Source organism: Alosa alosa, chromosome 4 (genome assembly GCF_017589495.1).
Source record: "Alosa alosa isolate M-15738 ecotype Scorff River chromosome 4, AALO_Geno_1.1, whole genome shotgun sequence".
NCBI classification, from domain to species: Eukaryota; Metazoa; Chordata; class Actinopteri; order Clupeiformes; family Clupeidae; genus Alosa; species Alosa alosa.
Window position 1 is genome coordinate 8,236,745 of NC_063192.1, and position 23,927 is coordinate 8,260,671.

General features: G+C 45.6%; 1 protein-coding gene across 1 annotated transcript in view; it reads left to right on the forward strand.

Annotated features, from left to right (window-relative positions):
* The window catches only part of nol4lb (nucleolar protein 4-like b), a 93,962-nt gene that overhangs the window by 39,166 nt on the left and 30,869 nt on the right, over positions 1 to 23,927 (forward strand). The window contains 1 exon segment of the mRNA XM_048240624.1: positions 4,340 to 4,484. Within this exon segment, the coding sequence (XP_048096581.1) occupies positions 4,340 to 4,484 (145 nt within the window).

Below are 23,927 nucleotides of genomic sequence, written 5' to 3' on the forward strand. Positions count from 1 at the left end.
AGAGAGGGAAGCACAACTAACAGGCGCTGGGTGTCTCAGGACTGTGGGAGATAATGAATGATTGGCACTTGTCATTATGCCCCTTTTAATCTCAAGTCCTTTGTGAAGGCTTTCAGGAAAGCTGTACATTGGTACCTGACAAATAAAATATCCTACCCTTCCTGTCTTCAGGTACAAATTTCTCAAATGATTTGATTGAAGAACAAGATACGTTTTTTTTTTTCATCAATTGGCTTGAAGGTTTCTTATTATCACGGACAACGGCACTCGGTAAGAGCTTTGGTAGGCATTTCGACCAACCTACCCTTCAGCATAAATGATTTTGTGAAGCATGCAGCCCTTCTGAATGTAATAAAGGGGTGTTATTCTGGTAAAATATGATCTCCTGGATACAGGACGCTGAGTAGCAGCCATAATTTACTTATTGGGTTTGGGTCCAACATTAGGTTCCACTTCAGTTTCCATGGCAGCCAGTAAACATACCATGGTCTCTCCCTATTTTTAGAGGACTAGGTTCTGCCGCAGTGTAGGCATCTCTCAGGTCTTCACAATGAGAGAGGGGAAGAGGAGGAGGAGGAGGGGAAGGAGGGAGAGCCAGAGAGCAGAGCGAGAGAGGGAGGGGGGAAGGGAAGGGAACAGGTGGAGGAATGCTTGTGTGCCTGCTGCGGAGGAGCAGGGGTCTCTGCCTCCCTGAATGCAGGCTTTCACACAAAGAGGCAGAAGGGCCTGAGTGAGTGAGCGAGCGTGGATGAGGAAACAAAAGAAACAGCCAGCAGGAAGGGGGATGCTGGATAACTGGATTAGCTTCAAATGACTCCAGCCCGGTTCCGGCTTCTGCTAAAAAGCTGCTCTCGTGACAGTCCCCATGGTGCACATGCTTATCTCCTTATAGCATAGATGCAGAAGGAGAGAAGCATTGTCGCTTTGAATCTTTTCTGAATTTTCTTTAAGTTCATAAATCGATTTTGAGGAGGGAAAAAGAACAGAAACGGTATTAGCTTGAACCTTCCGTGATGTTCCCAAGCACTAGCAAAGTTGTGTGTGTAAATGAAACTATAGCAGCCCTCTATATGTCAAAGCTTTCCATGTGGAATAACAGCCAAAGTCTTTCTTGGAGGATCATCAGTCATTTAGTTTGTGGTAAGCATATATTTATGAGCCTAGATGTCGTGTTTCAGTTCAAGGAACTGTCATGAAGCAACGTTTCAGTTTCCTTCATCTAGGCCCAACGAAACTTCAGCGCCAAAGTCCAGCCTGCTTCTGACAGACACGGCTGTAAGCTCTCTCTCCAGTGTTAAAAATAGAAGCACACCCAAGTTAATGATTTTTTAAACAGCCCAGGCCCCTTTCTCTTAATTCGAAATGCCATAACCGCCCTGCATTCTAGGATGTGGTATGTGTACCCAGCATAAAAGAACCTGCTAAATGCATAGTCTTTTTTCAGCACATGGGGTGATGTTTGAATTTTTAGGAATGCCAGAAGGCATCTCAAAACGACAGCAGCTGTGAAGGTGTAAGCTCTCAACCATTTTGCCTGCTTTTTCAGTTGCCCCCCATAATCAAGCAGCACTCAGGATCTTGGAGGTGCTGGCATTATGAGAGAGCCTATCATTTATCTGGGGAAGTAAACGAGCAGTTTGGCTCAGCAGATGAGACGGCTGCTGAGGCAGAGTTGAGGATGGGGTGTCGGTGTGTTGAGGCTCTCTTCAGTGCAGCCTCTCCCAATGAGAGACAACTCTTTTGTGCGTTTGTAGCTGTCAGCCAAAGACAAAAGATGGATTCTGAACTGTTATTTCAACTCACATTATCTATTCACCAGCTTGATAATCTCCATAGACCAAGGATGCTCTCTGTAAAGTTATATCAGCTGAGCTGGTCTTTTTTGTTTTGTTTTTCATCTTTTGATATTTAGTTTGCTGAAAGAAAGAAAGTCATGCTGACTTAGCAGGCCCTTGTGTTTCATTCTCTGCAGGCAGTGATTTGTTTTGGGTGGGTGGAGGGTTGTTGTCATCTGCATATAGATGAGGGGAATGCATTAGTGGAATCATTAATGAACAATAAAAAACTAAAAAAGGGGGGCAGGCACTGCAAGATTGAGACACCGGGCTAAAAATTATAGCAAGTAGATTTGGTAACCCCACCATTGTTTCCAAATTGGATTTTTATCTGTGCCACACACGCACAAGGCATAGCCAGTTAAACATGATTTTTAAATGTAACATAATTGAAAAAGAGTTTACCCTTTGAAAAATTGCTAAACTTCCAATTAAATGAAAGTCCTTTTCAATCACTCAACCTGAGGTGTGACAGTACAGTTATAGTCCTTTAACAACAGTAGCTGGTCCACTGAAAGTCTATAGCTCGCTGTCAGACTGCTACTGTACACTTCATCTAGTGATTACAATTAAGTGAAGAGGTAAAGCACTTCATAGAACACAGTTCTCCCCACTGTCCTCACCCTGTACTTGTTGACGAGTTGAGTGAGTAGAGGCTGATTGTGCCGTTTTGAGCCGCTTGGCCTCATGAGGTTATCCTTTAATGACCTAACTGACCTCATCAGCCTTGTACTTTGCACCAGTCATTCCTGGACAGACCACTAGTGACAGAAGGACACCTGGGTCATCCTGAGGGCGTCCCCACGCTGAGGCCTTGAACCCTCTGTTGTTTGCAGGATGGCAAGATGATTGTCAGTGCCAATGCCCAAAGTGGTCTAAGCATTAGCTGTACGATGAAGTTCACAAAACAATATTATCAGACCAATAAAGGGGTTGTATTGGGCCAAAGTTCCGTATGGGCTATGAGAATGCTTGTGCCAGTCGGAGTCTCTGTCTCCACTAAAAAGGAACCTTACAGTACAAGAACACCTGGGACCTCGCTTAGTGTAGTTTTGTTTTTGTTCGTTCATTGTGTCTGATTGAAGACGAAAGTATTATTTGACATTACAATCAGGAGCACAGTTTGTTCTTGGGTTGTCCTTGCAGTGTATACATTATTTGAGGTTTAGCTTTTAAGCAGACTGGCATGTTTTTCTCTCTAAAGAGAAAAACATCTTGAGTCTATCAAGGATAAAGTTTCCGTGTCCTTGCAATAGTAAGGTGCTTCTAAGTGTTCCTTTCTGTTTATCTTATTCTCTTTTGTTTTTTGGTTATATACCAGACCGGTTTAATTTCTTTGTGCTAAAGATTCAGATGTTCTTGCTTCACATTTCAGAGTTAATGTGAACATTTTAGTCAGGGGTGTTGGAAAGTGATGGATTAGGAGAGGGATAGAATAGTGATGAGATATAGACTCTCTCACATTCTCTCTCTCTCCATCTCTCACTTTCACTCTCTCTCTCTCTCTCTCTTTCACTTTCACTGTCTCTCTGTCTTTCTCTGTGTGATGCCTGAAAGGCAGCTGTTGCTCTCTGGACCTCATTACTGAGAGTGCTGGAACTCCTCAGATCCACCTCACAAAAGTCAAACAAACAGGAGCGAAATGAATGTGAAATCAGGTCATGAATACAAATTAAGCGAGCGAGCCCCGTCTCACATGTGCGCTCCCACTCTCTCTCTTTCTCTCCTTAAAGCACCATCATGCTGGCTTTGGGGTGGGTTTGGATGCACCTCTGCTCACCACCCGGGATGATGCAGAGGAAACCGGGCGTATGTGCAGAATATGAATCAGGCCGTTCCTTCAGTAGGAAATCGTAACCGTGCTGAGTGTTGTATTATGTATTAGGGTATGTGTAGTTTTGCAATGTGGGCGTGTATTGTTGCAGTGAAAAGGGCTTTCATTTCTTTTGGTCTTTTGTAGTTTTGTGTGTGTGTGAAGAGATTCTTAGAGGAGATTGAGCAGGTTTTTTTTTTCAAGTGTGTAGTTTTGCTCTTGTTTTTTTTCCTTAGTGCTTGTGCTCAAATAGTTAATAATACAAAGGTTGAGGCCTGTTTTTTGATCTGGACAACACTTAGAATAAATGCTGCAGATAGATGTGCATCCCTGTGATGTGTATGTTTAGGCTTGAGCATCACACCTCGTGCTCTGTCAGGCTCTGCAATCATGTCACTCCTTTGGTTCCGCAGTGAGTGGCTCTACTGTCAGTCAGCTCCACCCCGGCTTCCATCCCCCTGACAACCTGTTTCTGGTGTCATAGACAATCACTGGCCTGTCCATAAGAAGCGATGTAACCAGAGAGGGTTAAAGCGGAGCTAGTAATCAAGGATCTTTGATGTAACCTTTCCTGTATTTTGGAATGCTCGAGCACACAAACATTCTCAGCTCTTTGAGCTGTCTCTTAAGTGACAACCCTTTGTTTTTGTCTCACCCCCATTCCCCATCTGCATCTCTCTGTCTGTCTCAGGATGAGAGTTCAGTGAGCAGCGAGGACTTTGATATGAGCGACCCCACATGGCTATCAGCTGAGAACGGACCCGCGTCTGACCCCAACGCCTCCAACCACACAGACAGAATGCACAGCCCGCAGAACGCACACAAGGAGGAGGATGGTAAGAGTGCTCCCTATCTCTTTTTCTTCTCCTCCCTCTGTTCCCTTGCGCTCTCTCCATCACAACCCCAATCACAGCTCAAGGAGAGGAGACGTGATTTCCTTGGCTGATAAGAGACAGTTCCTCCAATCCACACACACAAGCAAACACACACACACACACACACACACACACACACACACACACACACACACACACACACAGAGGCCACCCCTTCAACAGGCTGAGCTGCAAGGAAAAATATGACTCCTCATAGGGCACTTGTGTATCCCAGCAAGGCATGTGCTACTGCTCACTCAAGGGTGTAGTTACACACACACACACACACACACACACACACACACACACACACACACATATCACACACACACACACACACTTTGCACACATTTCACGGTGTTTGCTCGGGGAAAGAGCAGACTCTCTGCATAGTGATGTGAGGGGGGTGGATAGGCCAGGGCAAGGTGAGGGGAGATGCAGGAATCGATTCTATTCAGATGCCCTCACCCCTCCGCCAGGCCCTGCTGGGTGGTGGGAGAGGGGAAGCAAAGGGGTACACGGATGAGGAGGTGTGGGAAAGGTTGAGACAGAGAGGACCCTGGTGAAGGAACCGTGCAGGAACTCTTGTCAGATTGATGAAATTCTCAGTTCTCACCATGATGTTCACCCCTGTCTTTTCTTTGGCGATATGGGGGCAAGTGGTGCAGCTGTCATTTTGATGCAGTGGAGGTTATCGGCAGAGAGGAGGCCATCAGCTCACCGGGAGCTCTGCTGAGACACAGTGGGAAGCAAATTGAACAAATCCAACAATAGCTGCTAAAGGACCGCTGTCCTCACAGGATTTCATTTGCTGCTGTTTTGCACAGAGCTAAACCATATGAAGTAAAATGATCAGCAGCCTTTGCCACCATCACCTGATCACGGTACCTGACAAAAGCATATGAGTGTCCCAGGTGATCCTGCGTTCAGGTGGTCATCCATCAGATGATCTTTCATTGCTGGAGCTTTCAGCAATCAATCATGAGCCTCACTTGCATTGTCTTGAAAAAAAGCAATGTAATGTAGAAATGGTAACAGCTTTTCTAATTCGCCCATGCTTTATGACCATTTCCTTTCTGTGGCTATTACAGGCATGTAAGGCAAAACCTAAATTTGAAAAGCCCCATATGTCCCCTAGTCACATCAACTTATTTTAAAGCCAACAAAAGCAAATGGTTTTCTGTGGCAATACCCCTTACATCCTCTGCCATTACCGCTGGTCATGAAAAGGTCTTGCACTGAGATGTTCACAACCCACCCCTGTATCAGTCTCAGACTGCGGAGGTGATTAGCAATAGCTCCGGAGAAAGTGGAGAAGTGGGTCTTGATGCTCCCTACCCAAACACACTCACACACACACACACACGTACACACACACAAACACACACACACACACACACACACACACACACGTGTACACACACACCCAAACACACACACACACACACACACACGTGTACACACACACCCAAACACACACACACACACACACACACACACACGTGTACACACACACCCAAACACACACACACACACACACACACACCCACCAACCTCCGTCTGAGAGGCTGGTGCACAGAGCTGTGGGCCGGCTCTTGAGGAGCTCTCAGCCTGAGCGGACTGGAGGGGTCAGAGTCAACGTGTGACAGCGAGACGGAACACTCGGAGACCCTCAGACGCGGGGGAGCCGAGACGGAGAGGGCCGGCCAGGATTGGGCAATCAGGACACTTCTCTCCAGGCTGATTGGCCAATCAGCACACCTCTCTCCAGGCTGATTGCTGCCACACGCAACGTGACATGCATACACACGCGCTCACTTCTTTTTTACATGTTCATTTACATATAACATAGGCTTTTATCCAAATTGACTTACAAAATGAGGATTAACTTGCTAGCTACATTTTAAAAGAGACCTGAGATGACAGTGAATACTTTTTTAAGAACACCATTAGACTACCAGAGGATGAGAGTGTAAGAACTAGTTAAAGTGAAGTCGAAGGATATAGTGGTAGAGCGCAAAGGAGTTAGAAGTAAGTAGAAGAAGGGAAGAAAGGAAGTGCATAGTAAGTACATGTAAGGTGTGTTTGTGTTAGGAGAGGAGGTACTCTTAAAGTCTTCAAGTCTCTGGCTCTGGGTAGGCTATGTGTTTTTGTGCCCTTGGTAATCAGAGAACTAAGGGACAGAAATAAGTGTTATCTGTCACTGTGTGATGCTCTATTTCCCTCACCTGCACCAAGCAGGTGGTACACACATCCTAACACATTCTGGAGAATGCACAACCACCCACGCATACAGACACATCCACGATAAGCAGTCATTCTTGGTCAAGGTTACTGAAGTACAAGGTCTGCACCACTCCCCTTTCAGAACCAGCTGAAGCATCAGTAATGTAACCAAATCAGCCGATGCAGGAGCTGCCATCACTGGCAAATGTGTGAGGGTGATTACTGTGCTCACCTAAGTTAAGTTAAGTTTTATTTAATACTCACATTGCAGTTTTAATAAGAAAACTGAAATACATGAGCATTTAGTCAGGACAAGAGTTAAAATCATAAATAGGGTATTTAAGCTGAAATACATAAATGAGATTGACATGAGTTGCAAGGTATTCAACTACTTTAATGTCCCATCTAGAAGTTTAGTCAGGAATGGTATGACAAACATTTGTTCACCCTGGGTGGCGACGTGAACCTTGGGTCTACTCCCCACCATTCTAACTCCGAGAACCCTATAGCCTCTGGCACCGGTCGTCACAGAACACATTGCCGGCTGTTTGAAGAAGCCAGCATGACTTTGATGGGCTTCCCGCTGCAGGTCAGAGGGAAATGTGTGCCGTAAAGGAGAAAGGCAGAGATGGGAATGAATGCTCTGGGTTATTTAATGGCTGACATGACGTGCAGTCACCCGGTAGCTTACTGCCAGAGTTCTGACATCTTTGGCTTGCTGGGTACTGCAGTTGGGAAACTGCATCTGACATGGGAATCACACCTTCACACAGGACAAATATATAAATATGAGCTCAGCCAGAAGACCACCTCAGGCTTCAGCACTCCGGCTGACAAGAGAGGTTAGGCTGGTGTGAGGTTTCCCGTCATTAGACAGACGCTGTTAAGAGATGTGCGTGGAGAACTGGGCTTCTACTCTATCAAGGAAAAGCAGGCCTGTCAAATCAGTTGTACCATCATTCTGTGTGCTGTGCATGTGTGTCTGATGAGATCCACGCAATCCCCACGTCAGACTGATAGTCGCAAAACTACTGCGAAAATAAGTGCTCGCTGTAAAAGAGAGAGCACAATTTATGCTAATAATGTGCTTTGATATGAAATCAAACATATCACATCAGTGTCTTCCTCCATTTTTTTTTTTTGGCTACCACTAATGGAACAGGCTCTTGTCCTGATTGGATCCATAATTCCTCTTAGATTGGCCTCCTAATTCTGTATAATTTTTGAAATTCCAGTGTCTAATAATTATTTTGTCATGTTTAGGTGTCCTTTGCAGGCCCAGGGATTATAAAGTGACAGGGGAACCAACCAGTTCAGAGAAGTCTATGATCATAGGGCTGCGACTAACGATTATTTTTCAGTTGATTAATCTCATTAGTATTTTCTTGATTAATCAAGTAGTTGTCTAATAGATAAAATGGCAGAAAATGGTGATATTTCTCAAAGCCCAAGATTATGTCCTCAGGTGTAGTGTTTAGCCCACACACTAAAGATAAGTGAATCATCATAGACGGGTTAATAAAGCTGAATATATTTGTGGTCAAGGAATTTAACTTTTGTTTTAGTTGTCCATTAATTGTATAGTCAAAAACAAATTGATTAATCAATTAATTGTTGCAGCCCTAGTGATCAGGCTGTAATGTTCTCGCATAACACAGATGCCTTGTCTTTCGGGGTGCTGACATTTGCATTGGGTTCATCTGTGCCACAGTATTCGGCAGAGACCAGGGGCCGTATTCACAAAGCCTTACCACTAGGAGTACTCCTAAATCGCACTAAAAGATTTTAGCTAGGAGTTTTCTCTTAAGTTATTCACAAAGCCTTTCAGACCTACTCTTAGTAAGGAAAAATGACAACTCCTAAACTAAGAGTGAGTCTTCATTGCTATGGATGACGTCATTACTCATGCACGAGCTTGACTGAAGTAACCACCTTGATTGGCTGATGATTGTAACGCGGGAATGATTCCAAACACCTCCCTTACGATGATTAGTGACAGGTGACAGGTGACAGGTCTGAGAATGCGTGCGCTACACAAGTAGTCAGAAGGGCCGGAAGATGATGAATAACTGAATAAAAGGCCTAGCCTAAATGAATAAAAGTAAGGCAAAACAAATAGCCTAGTAGCCTAATAAAACATAGGCCTATGGATTGATGCAGTAGGCTAGGCTATCTTTGCAACATTATTAAATTAATCTGTCACCATATGCCTACGTTTGCAAAGAGAACATTTTAATTTGATTCACAATGAAATGTTACATTTAATTTACATGTTGACAATGAGTAGTTTTAGTTGTTGTTGGTGGCGTTATAGCATCCCTTTTATGCCTACAATGCAAAATTGTTCCCTCGCAATTGGAAGCTCCTGTTGCGCATACCCATTTCAAAACATCGCAACGGGAAATGCCACAAAAAGCTGTTTGTGAATAGGTCTTAGTGAGTTAGGAGTCCTCTCGACTTCTTTTAGGCTGTCCCAGACTTAGGTGCTACTTTTAGGTCTAAAATGCTTTGTGAATTACTTTTAGTGACACGCCCATTATTTTTAGGAGTTGCTCCTAAATTCGCCACTTAGGAGCTACTGTTAGCCTTAAAATTCTTTGTGAATACGGCCCCAGAAAGGGAAGGCAAGGGAAATTGTGATGATAATCATGTGATAGCCTAATGGAAATAATATTAAAAATGCAGGCCCATTAACATATGACATTTCACCGCGTGTGTTCCATTTGATGATGAGTGTGTTTGCCAAGTTAATCTCAGGGACTTTGGAAAGAAGTCTTCTGAGAGCTGGAGAGTAGTCGAGAAAAGGGGGTGAAGAGGTAAAGAAAAAATGAGATAAAATGAGATGGCAAAGTGAGGATAAAATTGAGGCTTTTTACTGATAACTCACTGAAAAGCGTATGTTGTTGCTGCTGCTGTCCTTCAGCCACAGGTCAAGCAACTGTCTTGAGTATGGGTGTGTGTTTGTGTGCATAGTGTGTATGTGTGTGTGTGTAGTGTATCTGCCACTGACTGTGTGTGTGTGTGTGTTTTAAAGGGAGGGGGTCTGCCTGGCAGGGCCTCATTTAACACTGGGAGAGGATGCTTTCTACTGAGATAGGGCCAGAAGCCTGTTAATTATTAACTGCCACCCCTGCACGGCGCACCAAAATAATAAGGGAACTAAATTAATTATTACACGCCAAAGCCCGCTTGCTCGAGTGACGAGGAGCAATTTGTGTTGTTTACAGGAATGACCGCCTGCCGTGATTTAACGCCTGTTGGCGTGTTTATTAGCACCGAGTCTTTCCCAGGGAAGCGGCAATTAGACGCCTGTCTCTGGATCGGACCCGCGCTGCAAGTGCCGTCCTAATGAGGAAAGGGCACGGAGTGAATCGCAGATCACAATGTCGTGGCTCCACACAAGCACAAATAATAGGGGTTGCGTCTGGGAAGGGGGTGACGTTGAGAGAGAGACAGAGCTCTCTGTACTTCATCTATGTCTAACCGGCTAACTCGCCTTTCACCTGAGCTCTCAGCTTCTCACCCAGAATCCTGCACCTGCCCCCTATCAGGAGGGTGGGTGTGTTTGTGTGTGTGTGTGTGTGTCAGTTCACTTCAAAAAACACACCAGGGCCTTGCTGTGTCCCTGATTACTTTATGGTCTGGAGGAGGGTGCTTTTTCTGAGAGCCGGAGGGGTAAAGGTTGGTCCATAAATCTCCAAAACGCCCTGAAATTTGTACTTATCGGTATCAGTTAAACACACAGGTTTTTTGTTACTTGGGGTAACTAAAAAGCTGGAGCAAGAAGATAAGATAAAGTTTGTCTGTCTAAAGAGGAGTACCTCTTCTTATTCTTAAAAACATGTTGCACTAAACATATAAAAGATTAAAATAAAAGGCATCAGAGGGGAACGTGTTCTGGCATCATGTAGCACTTAAACTTAATACAAGTTTTTTGATGGCCAAATCAAAATTCCAACAACGTGCCTTGTGATAATCACTAGGTCAGTTAACTAACACATGGGTTGTTCCAGTAAAATCATGAACTTGTGAAAAAAAAGCCAGATAGAACAGATTGCCCTTCTGGGATTCCGATGTTTCGTTTTTAGGTGGCTGATTGTCACACTGTTAGACTAAGGATCGGCTTGCTGTTGTTAGTCTCTGGTCTTGAAGGCAGAGGGTGGAAAAGGAGCAATAACTTGCTTTTCTTTTTCAGATGTGGGTTCTCTCTCTTATTTTCATCTCTCTCATTCTCTCTCTCCTTCTCTTCCTCTGCTCTCCATACCCCTTGCCACAAGTGCGTAGGCTTTGCTAAAGACCTTCAGATCACATACTGTATAGATATATTTTTTTCACCCAATCTCCTGTGCTTTTGAACTGCCAGGGCAGGGGAGTGATGTCCACTCTGCAAAGTGAGGGAAGAGGAGCGGAGTGGAGGAGATGAGACAGATGTTGGAGAGCGTGAGAGAGGGTGGGGGATAAAATGAGATCACCCACGGATTCCACGGCTGGTCCGACTCAGTGACATTGGTCACAGATGTGGAGAGCAGAGTTAACCCTCTTGCGCGTACCCTAAGCAGCCTAACTCACTGCCCATCACCCACCCTGCACCCATCCTCTCTAGGGTGGGATGTGTGTGTGTGTGTGTGTGTGTGTGTGTATATACGCGTGATACGTGCACGTGTGGGTGTCATTGGGGGGAGGGGGGTTGTGCTCAGCCCTTTCTGATACCGCCCGCTCATCTGCGTACCGCTACCATGAGGCATGACGCTCCCTCCAGGGATGGTAGTCGTCACATGAGTTCACGGTGTGTTTACATCTGCCCTGTTTGCATTTATGCTGTTTACATGTTGTATCTGTCATCAGTCAGAGAGATGGAGAGAGAGAGACAGAGGGAGAGAGATACCTAAAAAAAAAAAACACACAAATAAACTAACAATGTGTTTAACCTCAGCTCAGCTCCCCAAAGATCAGCATGTGGAGATTGCAGCCCCATATGCCTCCACACGCATGTGCTGTAAATAAGATGGAAAACGGAGCACAGCAGTGTGCCGTTCTTCTTTCAGTTTCTGTTTGTTCATAAGGAGCTCTGCATAAGGAGTGACATTGAGGACCCCCCACCCACTGCCCATGGTAAACCGCCTGCTGGGGCTGATCCCCGTGCCTCCCTCCTCCCTGTGGAGATTGGGTTTTTCACTGGAGGGAAATGAGATCAGATAAAGCTCTCTCTTTCCCTCTGTCTATTTCTCTCTCTCTCTCTTCCTGTCTTTTTCTATCTGTTACTTCCTGTCCTTGTCTCACACAACCTCTACCCATCTCTTTCTCTCTTTCACTTACACACTTGTTCTGCATTGTATTCAGTCTGTCTCTCTGTCCCTTTTTCTGTCCTCCTCATTTCCATGTGGGACGCAGAGTATATGTGGGGGTGGTAATTATCCAGAACACTGATGCAGATACACCAGACCATTTCACCCCCACCCCACCCCACCTTTCCACTGAAAGAAGCGAGCTTTGTCACATGACCCCCCTCTGACCTACCTGTCACAACTATCGAGCGAGACATCAGCAGTCACACATCTAGCGTTCCATGACGTGTGTTGTTTGTGTGTGTGTGTGACTCCATTGAATGTTGTGTGCTGCTGGTTTTGTGCATAACATGGTAATTTCAACATGAGGGTATCCACTATATGGCAGGAGAGAAAGAATGATCCCTGCATTTCTTTCTGGCACCATTTCATGGTTTTATTTCCTTCTTCTCAAGTCTACCCACTTTTTTCTTCTCCTATTCTCGGCACCCTTTTGGCACTCCCGTTTAATGTGCCATCCAGCCTTGAGGATATAGCCCATTTGAGCTGATGGAGTAGGGGAGTGTGTGTGTGTGTTTGTGTCTGTGTGTGTGTGTGTGTGTGAGTGTGATTGAGCATGCGTGCAGACTGTGAGAGAGTATTAAGCTGCGTAGATACTTTATGGACTCATTCGACAGTTTGTCTAAAAGCATGAAGACCCCCAACTGCTGCTGAGCTGGCCAGAGAAATTGAGATAATTGTCACTGTGTTGCTGGACATTGTCACCGACACCGAAGAACGTGTCCACAGGGAGACCATGTGTTCTAATTATGAAATTGCAAATAACAGTCTGTCCACCAAATTTCTCAGAAAAACAAAAAATCAACATTAAGACAGAACTGACAGTATGGTCAGTGTTCACGCCTCTTGGTGACAAAATCGAGACTTGCGCAATAGACCTGAGCGGTCGGTTGATGTTTTTTCAGTGAGATTGAGGTTATTGGGAGATAGGGAGGTGCCCTGTTGGCATTGGAAAGGGTGATAAAGGAAGGCGCCAGGAAGGAACGCTGGGCTTTTTGGGCCTGGGTGTTTGGTCTTTTTTATTTGCACTCTAAACAAAGGAGACAAAAGTGCAGACAGCCATAGGGGCAGCCCTTGAACCTGACAGTGAAACAAATCTGGGAGTGGAAGGAGGAGGAGGAGAGATGAGGTGGGAGATCAGGGGCAGAGGAGGTTATTTGTGTGCGCGCAAAATATGTGTGTGTGTGCGCGAGATTGTGTGCGTGCTTGCGTGTGTGTTTTTGTATGTGTGTGTAAATGTGTGTGTGGTTTGTGAGTGGAAGAAGTGTGTGTGAGGGGGTGTCAGGGTGTCAGGCCACTCTCAAATGTTTAATGAAAGGGAGTCCTTGGTCTGGTGTAAACGCTGATAGGAAACACTGGCCGCCTGTAACCTTGGCCATCATTGTGTGGATGTTTGCACACTGCCATGAGTCTGTGTGTGTGTGTGTGTGTGTGTGTGTGTGTGTGTGTGTGTGTGTGTGTGTGTGTGTGTGTGTGTGTGTGTGTGTGTGTGTGTGTGTTCATATTTGTATCTGCCAGAGCACCATGTGGGGGAAGGGCAGAGCCTGTGCCAGCGCTGGTCTCCCAGAATGCATCTCTGTGTCACTGGTCCTGCCTCTGCCTGCCCCTTATGCAAGAGAGTGCTAATGATTCTGGGAACAAAGGTCACATACACACACTCACATACATGCAGACGCACAAATCCACACAGTGCTAAGCACTGTCTCGCTGCTCTGCACAGAATTGTCCTCTGTCCCCCCATCTAGCGCCCAAGGGTCCAGTCCTAGCAGTACCCAACCCCTAGTGACAGCAGCCTGTCTTTTGAGTTACAACCCTGGGCCGAATCGGGGCCTCTTCTCCCCCATCTCTGGCAAATAGAGATCCAAGGCCTTGGCTGCCTATGATTTTTTACTGCGGGTTGTAAAGTGTTTATAATGGCTGATGGATGGCACAGGGTGTGGGCCGTAAAGGTGCTATCAGTATGCCGACGTTAATGGACCACAGAGACCCAAAAATAATGGGCCCGTGCTTGGCCAGCGCCCCGTGTGCCTGCCTGCAGCATGCCGGCCCCTGAGGGCAGGGGCATGTATGCACACACACACACACACACATACACACGCACTCTCTCTCACACACACACACACACACACACACACACACACACACACACACACACACACACACACACACACACTCACACACACACTTAACTTCAAGGTGTGTTCCCATGCTCCCGCGTTCCGCGTTCAGTTTCCATCCGAAAGGTTTGAGATTTTTGGCACTGCTGAATGCTGAACTTGTCTGTGCACACACACAGTTTATTATGACCGTGCTATCTTCCCTTCCCTGCAGTCAAAATGCAAAAAAAAAAAAAAAAAAAACAAATTTTCAAGAACGCTTCAAAAAGCCCGTCGGCCATTTTGAGGGGGAAGGAGAGGAGCCGAGTCTTTGTGTAGGTCTCCGCCAAATCATGGGGCCGTGCCTGGCTCCTCCTCTGCTGCACCAATATCGATAACCAGCCCACCCCCCCCCCCCCCCCCCTCCTCCTTTGCCTTACTCCTCTCCCATCCCTTCCTCCTCACACACACACACACACACTCCCACACACAACCCCTCCCCCTCCCCGATTCCAGCACTAGTGGGCTGTGCCCCTAGCACAGACAGGGACAATGGCACCGCTCTCTCCTCACTGATACCCAGCCTTAGTGCTCTTAATAAGGATAGACACCAATGGCATCTGTCTCTGGCTTTGTCTGCAGTGAAATATATTCACAAACACTTCAAAGGTGGTGTCTGCATTTCTATGGACACTTTTGTGTGGGGTGAGAATTTTGGAGACCTGTTAGAGAGTCTTTGTTAGAGAAACCAAGACCGAAGAACCAAATAGGGCATATCACCACAAAATCAGTCCAGTTTGTCAAATAAATAAATGTATTGGTTATTCAAATACGATGGTTAATTAACTTTGAAGGGGTCATTTGTTGAGTTTGCCGATCCAGAGAAATGAGTGATAATCTGAAAAGAGTAGATCTATGCCATATGAATAACAGAAAAAAACATCTCTAGTGCTTAGCCTAATGTTTTGACAATCTATTCCAAGATAGAAATGAATTCGGTAGGCTCATTTTATTTGTTGTCAGTTTACTTACCCCATCAGTCACTGACATTCAAAGAAACAAGTTACCCTTGGATATTGAATGTCTAAGAAATGTCCTTAGAAATCCGTTGGTAGATTTGATAGCTGCCCTGTCTTCACCTTCTCTGCTTTCAATGGCTTCTTTATTAGAGGAATTCAGATATGGAAAAATAACAGGCAGACATACATCGGCAAAACCTGGTGAAATTTAGTCAATGGCATTCACCATTTTGATATGCTGAAACAAAAGATGTCTTTCCCCGCAGGCCCGTGTGTGTGTGTTAGGGTTGGGCACCGAAACACAGTTCTAATATGGCACCGGTGCCGACGCAAACGGTAGTAACTGCATCGAATAACAACGTGGATTTCGGTGCCTCATTTCGGTGCTTAAATAGCGTTTTTTTTTTTTTCCCGAGGCATCACTGCATGTCATGCGCCATCTCTAACGTCTTGCTCTGATAGCAACACATCCAGATAGTTAGCTAACATGATAAACACTGGATGTATAAACCAGAGGGGTGCACCACATAGGCGAGTGGACAGTGTTTGACAGCTTGCGTGAGCCCAAGTAGCTTACTTTAAAGCGATATTGCAAGCTCCTAATCTCAAAATCTAGCCTAACTATACACAAGAAAAAGGCTATGAAACAACATCAACAGTAGGCTAGCCTATACGTTACACAATATCCTTGCTAATGCGCTAACTGACATTTATTTGAAATGGTACCAGCAAAGTTGTAAGGTGAAAACGGTGTGTTAAACAACATAAAAGCATATTAATCTTTCATGTGCATGAGGCCCATATAGCATCACAATGAATATGAAAATAATGTTAAAAGTAAGCTGGCAAAAACATAAATATGTAGGTTACATACCCGATGTCACTGAGCTGTCAAAGAGGCTACGAAACCATCACCGTACGTTATCGCTAATTAAAATCAGCTGACTGGTGTTAGCGCATAGCCACAGTTGCTGTTAAAATGTCTACTAGGCTAGCGCTGGGAATCTAAACACTTCAACACTGACATGTAGCCTAACATGTTCAAAACTACTAAAATTATGGGTTAAGACATGAAATTTCTTGAAGCATTTGGGAACACACTGAATTAACTGGAAAGTAGAGTCCCTGTTAGATTTGCTTGCTTGCAAATGCCGTTGTCCATGACCTGGCAGTTTTATGGCAAGCGGTTTTAACACACCTTATGGCAAACCACCTACACCGGGTAAACTTGAAAGCAGAGTGTGCATGCATGCCAAGCTGTTTTAACATTTAAATGTATTATTCGTAGGAGCAATAAGACATTGATAGTAAATTGAATATAACAGTTCAATTTCATGTTCAAATTTGTCTTATCAATAAAAAAAAAGCAATTCATGCTTTAGACCATTTTAATTTAAAACATTTTTAAAACAAAGTACCGTTCAGGCACCGTTTCGGCACCGGCACCGTTTTAAAAGTATCGATTTAGCACCGGTATCGGATAAAACCCAAACGATACCCAACCCTAGTGTGTGTGTGTGTGTGAACAGAATTTGTTGCAATGATTGAGTGAATGGATAGTTAGTAAGGCAACTAGTAAGGCAATAATGTGTGTGTGTGTGTGTGGGTGGGGGGGTGTTCATGTTTGTGTGTGGGGGGGGGTGTTCATGTTTGTGTGTGTTCATTTGTGTGTGTGTGTGTGTGTCTTAAAGATTGAATAAGGGTGTGTTTTTATAAATATGACACATAATCAGTGTGATTAAGTGGGGAATCATTCTCAAAGGTCATTTTCAGTCAATTTGATCCCTGAGACATGCCACATTAACTAATGTCAGGCTTCCTCTGCATCACCTAAAGAAGCAAATTAAGATAGAAACAAATAGATCAATAGATTGGACTGTTAACCTCTACCCAGACATGCAGCATTTCTTCATTGTCATGTTTCTATCCTTCTCCCTCTCCTTGTAATTCTCTCTCTCTCTCTATCTTTCTCTCTGTCTGTTTCTTCTCTCTTCACTCTCTCTCTCTGTCTGTCCTCTTCCTCTCTCTCTAGGCCTTTTTACACAGAGATCTCGCTAAATTTGCGGGAAGAGGGAACGTCTTTTTGCTGTCTTTTTGTGTCTGAAAGCGAGGTGAAAATTTGCCTGCCTGCTGATCTGTTCACATGATGCGGCATTTTGGGGAGCCAGGAGGCAGGATCAGCTATAGTAAATTAAATTGTGACGGCAACAGGGCGTGTAGAGTGATAGTCGTAGGCCTTATGTGCGTGGGCCTTTAGATACAGCAGGTGTGTGATTTCAAAAACCATGGCGGGAGAACCGACTGCACTTTGGTTAGCTTGCATTTGCTTTGCTGTTGCTGTTAGAATGTTAAATTCTTGCGATAGATGTCTTCAGACAATAAAACGTAATTTGGAAGGGAAATTGAAGAGAAGAGTTGCCCCTTGCCTTGGCCGTACAATGTACTGTGCGTACAATTTATTCATGAAATTGTTCAATATTACAACAATAAAAATAGCTTGTGTACTGTCTTAATTGAAACATGCTTCACGCACAAATGATAGCCTAGGGCAAAGAGAATGGACATCTCAACATAAAGATACAGTAGAAGATGATGATTAGTGTAAACTTTGTCACACAACGTGATAAGCAGTTTAAAAATGCAACGTTCCATTCAGTCATAAATCATTCAAGCAGGCCTAGTGCTCGTCATGAAAAGAAATCAGCAGCTTAATATTTTTCAGGTGTTTAACAGTAGGCCTAGGCGCACTGTTAGCAGTTATGCCGAAGGCAGTGAGATTATTAGGCATTGCATCCTGTCACTCAACATCGCAGTTCGGGTTGATAAGATTCAGTTAATCCACCTTGAGCCATTCACACTGGTGGCGGAACGAAAAAACTCTGCAAAATGTCTAGGGGGCTTGGTAGTAAATTTGGTGAGACACTTTGTCCCGCCGTTCCGCCTCGGTCTATGTGAAAGGGACAGTCGTTCCGCGATTCTGGTACATAAAATCGCGGCGATTTTGCCAGTGTGAAAGGGCCTTCTATCTCTCTCTCTTCCTTCTGCCCACTGCTTCCACTCTCTGACCGGCTGATGCATGGTCCTCCCACTCCAGGGCAGGGGCAGGCAGACAGGCCTGTGGGCTGGGAGTTCTGTCTGCTCTCTCTCTCACCTGAGCTCCAGGAGAACTACCTGCCTCTTCTCCCAGCCCCCATGGTCGGTCCACTGCCCAGGATGTCTGTGTAGGTTGCAGAGATCCAGGCAATGCCCTAGCAGGCTCCTTCTGTTTGTTTTTCTTTCTTTCTTTCTCCTCCACTCTGCTATTCCTTTCTCTTATTCTTTCTTTCATTCTCTCTCTCCTCCCTCCCCCTCGCTCTCTCTCTTTCTTTCTCTTTCTTTCTCTCTTTCCTCTCTCATCAGCAAGACAGCAGGTATTGTCTTCACATTTGAAGAGTGGGGGGGAAGGGGGTTGGGGCCCTGGAGGGAGGTGATGGTGCTGGGTGGTGTGGGAGCCAGGGGTGTGGAGTGGGGAGCTGGGTGGTAGGCAGGGCCGCACCAGACTGGGGAGGGATGGGAAAGGCTCTGGAGGGCTGAGCCGAACAGGCTGCCTCTTTGTATGTGAGAGAACTGCAATCGTGTTGGAGTGAGAGCAGGGAGGAGGAAGGAAGGGCTGCTGGGAGCCTCTCTCTCTCTTTCTCCCTCTTTCGTTCCCCATTACTCTCCCTCTCTCTCTCCCACTCCATCTCTCTCCCTCTCAATCGTTCTCTCTCTCTTCGCCCCCCCTTTCTCCTTTTCTCTCTCCCCATGACTCTATCTCTCTCTCTTTTTTTCTCTTTCTTCATCACTCTCTCTCTCTCTCTCTCTCATGGTATTGTTTTGCACCTCTCAAGGCCGGAGCCATTGCCTGATAAAGAAGAAGGAGCCGAGCCTGTCAGCCGGAGATATAGAGAAGCAAAGGGGGATGCTGACAGAGCTAGAGACACAGGCTGGGTCTCAGAGACAGAGAAAGGCGTATCATAGGCTCAAATGAGGCTAATGAAGGTTTGTGCCAATGGGATGTGCCAGCAACTATACCAGAGACATGGCGGATCATCATTACCCAGCATCCACGCAGTAGAGAGCAGGGAGAGGGCCAGCTTGTGAATAGCACTGGCACGAGTGAGTGGCAGCTAGTGTGTGCTTATCGGAATGAGTGTCTGATCTTTTATATGTGTGTGTGTACTGCAAAGAGAGATATGGAGAGCTTGAGAGTGAGTGACATCCATCAGCATGTGTCTGTGTGTCAGCCACAAGCTTAAGGGATTAGTTACAGAAGCATGGCATACACACACACACACTCACACACACACACAAACAAACACACACACACACACCACAGCTGTAGTGTTTGTAGTTTTTCCATCAAGTCTAAAAGGCGCAGTGATAATGCCGTCAGAGTGCGTGCAAAACATGGGAACATCGTAGACGGCAAGAGTAACTGAGATGAGTGCCGATTGTGATTAATGATGCATTCGCACAAAGCTGTGTGTGTTTGAAACTGCGCTTTGTGACAAGATAATTGAATTAGTGAATCCCTTGGGAGCCGGACTCCGCAGGGTGTGTGTATGTGTACATGATTGTGTGTGCAAAGTTGTGCCTGATGACTGCCCGTGGGAATCCCAGCCGAATCCAACTGGAAAGTCGGCCCAAATGAGTGTGCTCTCTCACACAGCTGTGTGTCCACATCACAATCAAGAGATGTCCTCTGTGTGTGCTACTGTGTTTCTGTCTGTGTTATGGAAAGTCAACTCCAGATAAATGTATGTGGTCATGCAGTTGGAAATGACCCACATAGCATACGTCAACATTTTGTGCAAGCCATTGGCTGTGTCATTTGTTTATTTGTTCTTTCTGTGCACAGCTATTGCTGTTACTTGACAGGAAGAGCAAACCCAAGGCCACAGCTTTGCAGTCGGAGAGCAGTTTGCTTGTGATTGACATCGCAGATGTTTATCACTGACTCTTCCCACTTAGCTCCTCTGACTCTGAGTGAGAGGCCGACTGAGGCAGAGTGAGCGATGGGAATGCCTCAGACGCAGACAGGACGAGCAGATCGGCTCAGAGGGGGCCAAATCCAGGCCACTGCACAGCCCTCTCTCACCGATAACAACAACAGTGTATAAATGGAGGAGAGTAAAGAGAATTAAGTATAGTATAGTATATATACTCTTTTGATCCCGTGAGGGAAATTTGGTCACTACATTTATCCCAATCCGTGAATTAGTGAAACACACTTAGGTTAGGTTAGGTGCCTTGCTCAAGGGCACTTCAGCCGAGCCTACTGGTCGGGGTTCGAACCGGCAACCCTCCGGTTACAAGTCCGAAGTGCTAACCAGTAGGCCACAGCTGCCCCAAGTTATGAGTTAAGCTGAGTTATGAGGGAGGGAGGAGTGAGTCCACAGAAGAAATGGGGTTTGGCAGATGGAGTATGGGAGAAAGAGGAGAAGCATTGGCAGCAAAAGAATGGAAAAAAGCAGGATAGAGGAGTGAAAGTGAAAATGGGGAATGCAAAGAAAGTGGGGTGTGAGATGAGAGGAATGAGGATGGAGGGAACAAGGATAAGAGAGAGAGAAAGAAAGAAAGAGAGGAGAGGAGCAGAGGCTTAATAAAGAGAATCAGTGCTAAATCACACCGCCAGCACGAGGAGCACGGGCCAGCTAATGTTTAATGAGTGTGAGAGGCTGAATATTAAACATGATGAAAATCATAATGACGTCCCTTAGAGGGGAGCGGACGCGAAATGTCAGTGACCTAGATTGAGATCACCTTCCTGCTGAATCTTTTATGGGGAACAAAAATTGGAGCAAATTTAATTTACTGTAGCTAAGAGCCGAATGTTGCGGCTTGGAGCGGTAGTAGATGTGAACATGGAAGCACATGCATGTGTAGGCTATGTGAGAGTTGCATATGTTTGTGTTATCTGCAATGCCAGTGTCGCAACATGGAGCAAAAAAAAGGTCTGTGGGTATATGGAAGAGATACGAAATGGAGATATGGCACCCAGACTCCACGAGCTAAATTTAGTGATGGAGCTGTGCAGACCCCGGCTGGCTTATTCTTCCGGCAGAGCTGAGCTGTCTGTCTCAGTGCATGAGAGGAGACGGTCTGTGCTCTGCAAAGTCCTTGCTTCCCTCTCTCTCTCCCTCTCTCTCTCTTTCTCCCTCTCCCTCTCTCTCTCTTTTTCTGTGCGTACAACATCTTGCCTGTACACCTAAATTAAAGAGCTCTTTCGTCAGCATGGGAAATACCAAGAATTAGGTTGAGCGTGAAGCGTCACAGAGATGTCAGTTTTCCTTTCACTCAGATGAATAGTGGGAAAGAACGCAAGTATTTAAAAAAAAAAGACATGGATGTTCCCCTCCTCAAATGCCCCAATAAAAAACACAACTGAAGCTCAGTTCTTCCCAGTCATTTTCAGCTGGAGGCATGCAATCTCATCTTGAACATGCTCACTATGCATGCCATTCATTTTGTTCCAAAAAAAAGTCACTGCCGTATGACTACATATATGTTTTTGTTTTCCGCCGTGGTCATGCCTCATGTGGTCGGTCCTACAGCAACACATGACTCAGGGAGGGCTAAGCTTTTGGCCTGTGGCAGTCGTCCCATCACTCACTGTGCGCTCAGGGCTTGGAGACTTGACCTCTGCAGTGTCTTCCAAAAGCTCCTCTTCATCCCCCTGAGCCTGTGGGAGCCTCCATGGCCCCTCTGCCTTCAGCCTTGTCTTGTAGGACCCAGGTGGGGGGGGCACGCTCCTGTCACACCCACCTATGCAGATGGGTCAGGGCTCAAGTGTTTCGGCTGAAAGTCGTCTTCCACAAACACACACACACACACACGCACACAAAGAGTGACCGACAGGAAGAAGAAGCTTAACACTTACCTGGGTGCTATAAATAGTGAGCTACTCCTGATCTCAATCTCCGAGTCACAAAGACCTATGCCTGTACAGACGACCCTAAACTCCCTCGGCACGCAGTCACTCACACACACACTTGTCTGTGTCTCGAAGCCACAGTCCCCAGGCATAATTGACAAATAGTTTAAGGCTCGGCTAAGCAGCTTTGAGATCGAGGAGCAGGGCCACAGACATCACATGGGGGGGGGAAGCCACTGAGGAGTGAATGCCACAACCTTTTCCTAACGCTCAAACAGGTACAAATGCAACTGCCAGCACAATCTCTCTTACTCCAGCCATAGGGAGGGAGAGGGACAGAGAGAGAGAGAGAGAGAGAGCAAGAGAGCTTTAGTGCTCTATTTGTAATGGGAGGCAGTGTGTCTCTCAGGATTGGCCTGGGCTTTTGTGGTCCTGTCATGTGGCGCTGTGCAGAGAACAAAAGCATGCCACGCCGCTGGGCCAGTCCCGCTGTCGGGCTGCCATACGTGTGCCGCCCGCACCCCGAGAACATCAGAGTGCCACTCCTATCTGACTAACATCAGCTCACCCTCTCAAAGAACACGGCCTGCTTTCATTTCTCCGGGTTTGTGTTGTCTTTGTCACCAACGTTAATAAAAGCCAGCTGGCTGTGTTGGGGGATACTGTGTGGCAGAGGTGTCCGAGGAGATCTGACCTGATCTGAGCAAGGGACTTAGAAATGCTCTCAGGGAACTTCTTCTATGTGATTCCTTGTGATTTTTCGATCAATTACTGCTGTTTAGATGCCATTGGTGCTGTCGGGCATGCAAGTGGATACTGTTGACGTGTGGGTTGTTGGAAGAGAGTCTCTGAATGTCAGACAGTGAAGCAAGGACGCAGCAAACTCACAGACCCCCCCACTTCAATTATCTCTGTGCTGTAGGGACCTAGGCAACAAGAAGGGGGTGGCGTCTGTATATAGCACTTCACTGAGTCACACCAGACCTGGAGAAGGGAGATGGTTCCTCATGGCCTTCAGTCCTCTCAGCTGTGTGTGTGTGTGCTTGTATGTGTGTGGGTGGTATACACTTGTGTGTCTGGGCTCATGTGTATGTGGAAACGTCCGTCTGTTATGTCGATCTAGGCCTGCACTTTATATGTGTCTCCTTGTGAATGAATGTGCACCCATTTTCTTGTGCTACGTATGTAAAATAACATTAAAAAATTAACTATAGCAACAGAATGAAAACAAAAATCCTGTGGTGTCTAGATATTCACTAGTTAGCATGCTAACCAGGTACTGTAGCTCTGGCCTGCTCTTACTCATTATGTGACTTTGCACTTCAAGAGGTGCTAGTGAGTCAAATGTAGCCATCACCAAAAATTACATTTATTAAATTAGTGACCATAAGTATGTGTTAATTTGTGGAAAAATGGAAGGTTATTTTTTTTTAAGTCTCAGTTTATTTTCACAAATTTTGCTGTGTCGAATTTGCGAAAGGAGCTAAACATGGCTGTCCTGTAGTTATGCTGTGTTCCATACAAGCCAAAAGTTGATTATCTCCAATTTCAAATTTCCCATCTCAAATTTAAGGTTGAGGTAGATGGATTTGCCCTCAAACTCTGGGTTTGTTCGGATCAGAACTGAACATTTCTCTGTGGGTATATCAAACTTAGCTGTTGGATTGTTCAACTGCATTATCAAGTAGTAGTAGTAACAAACCAATTTGTCAAGTAGTAATAGTAGTAGTAGTAACAAACCCATTTGTGAAAAATAATGGTTAGACTATCAGCTAGCATGAAATCTCAAGTGCTTAAATGAAGACCCCCAGGGTCAGTTTGCC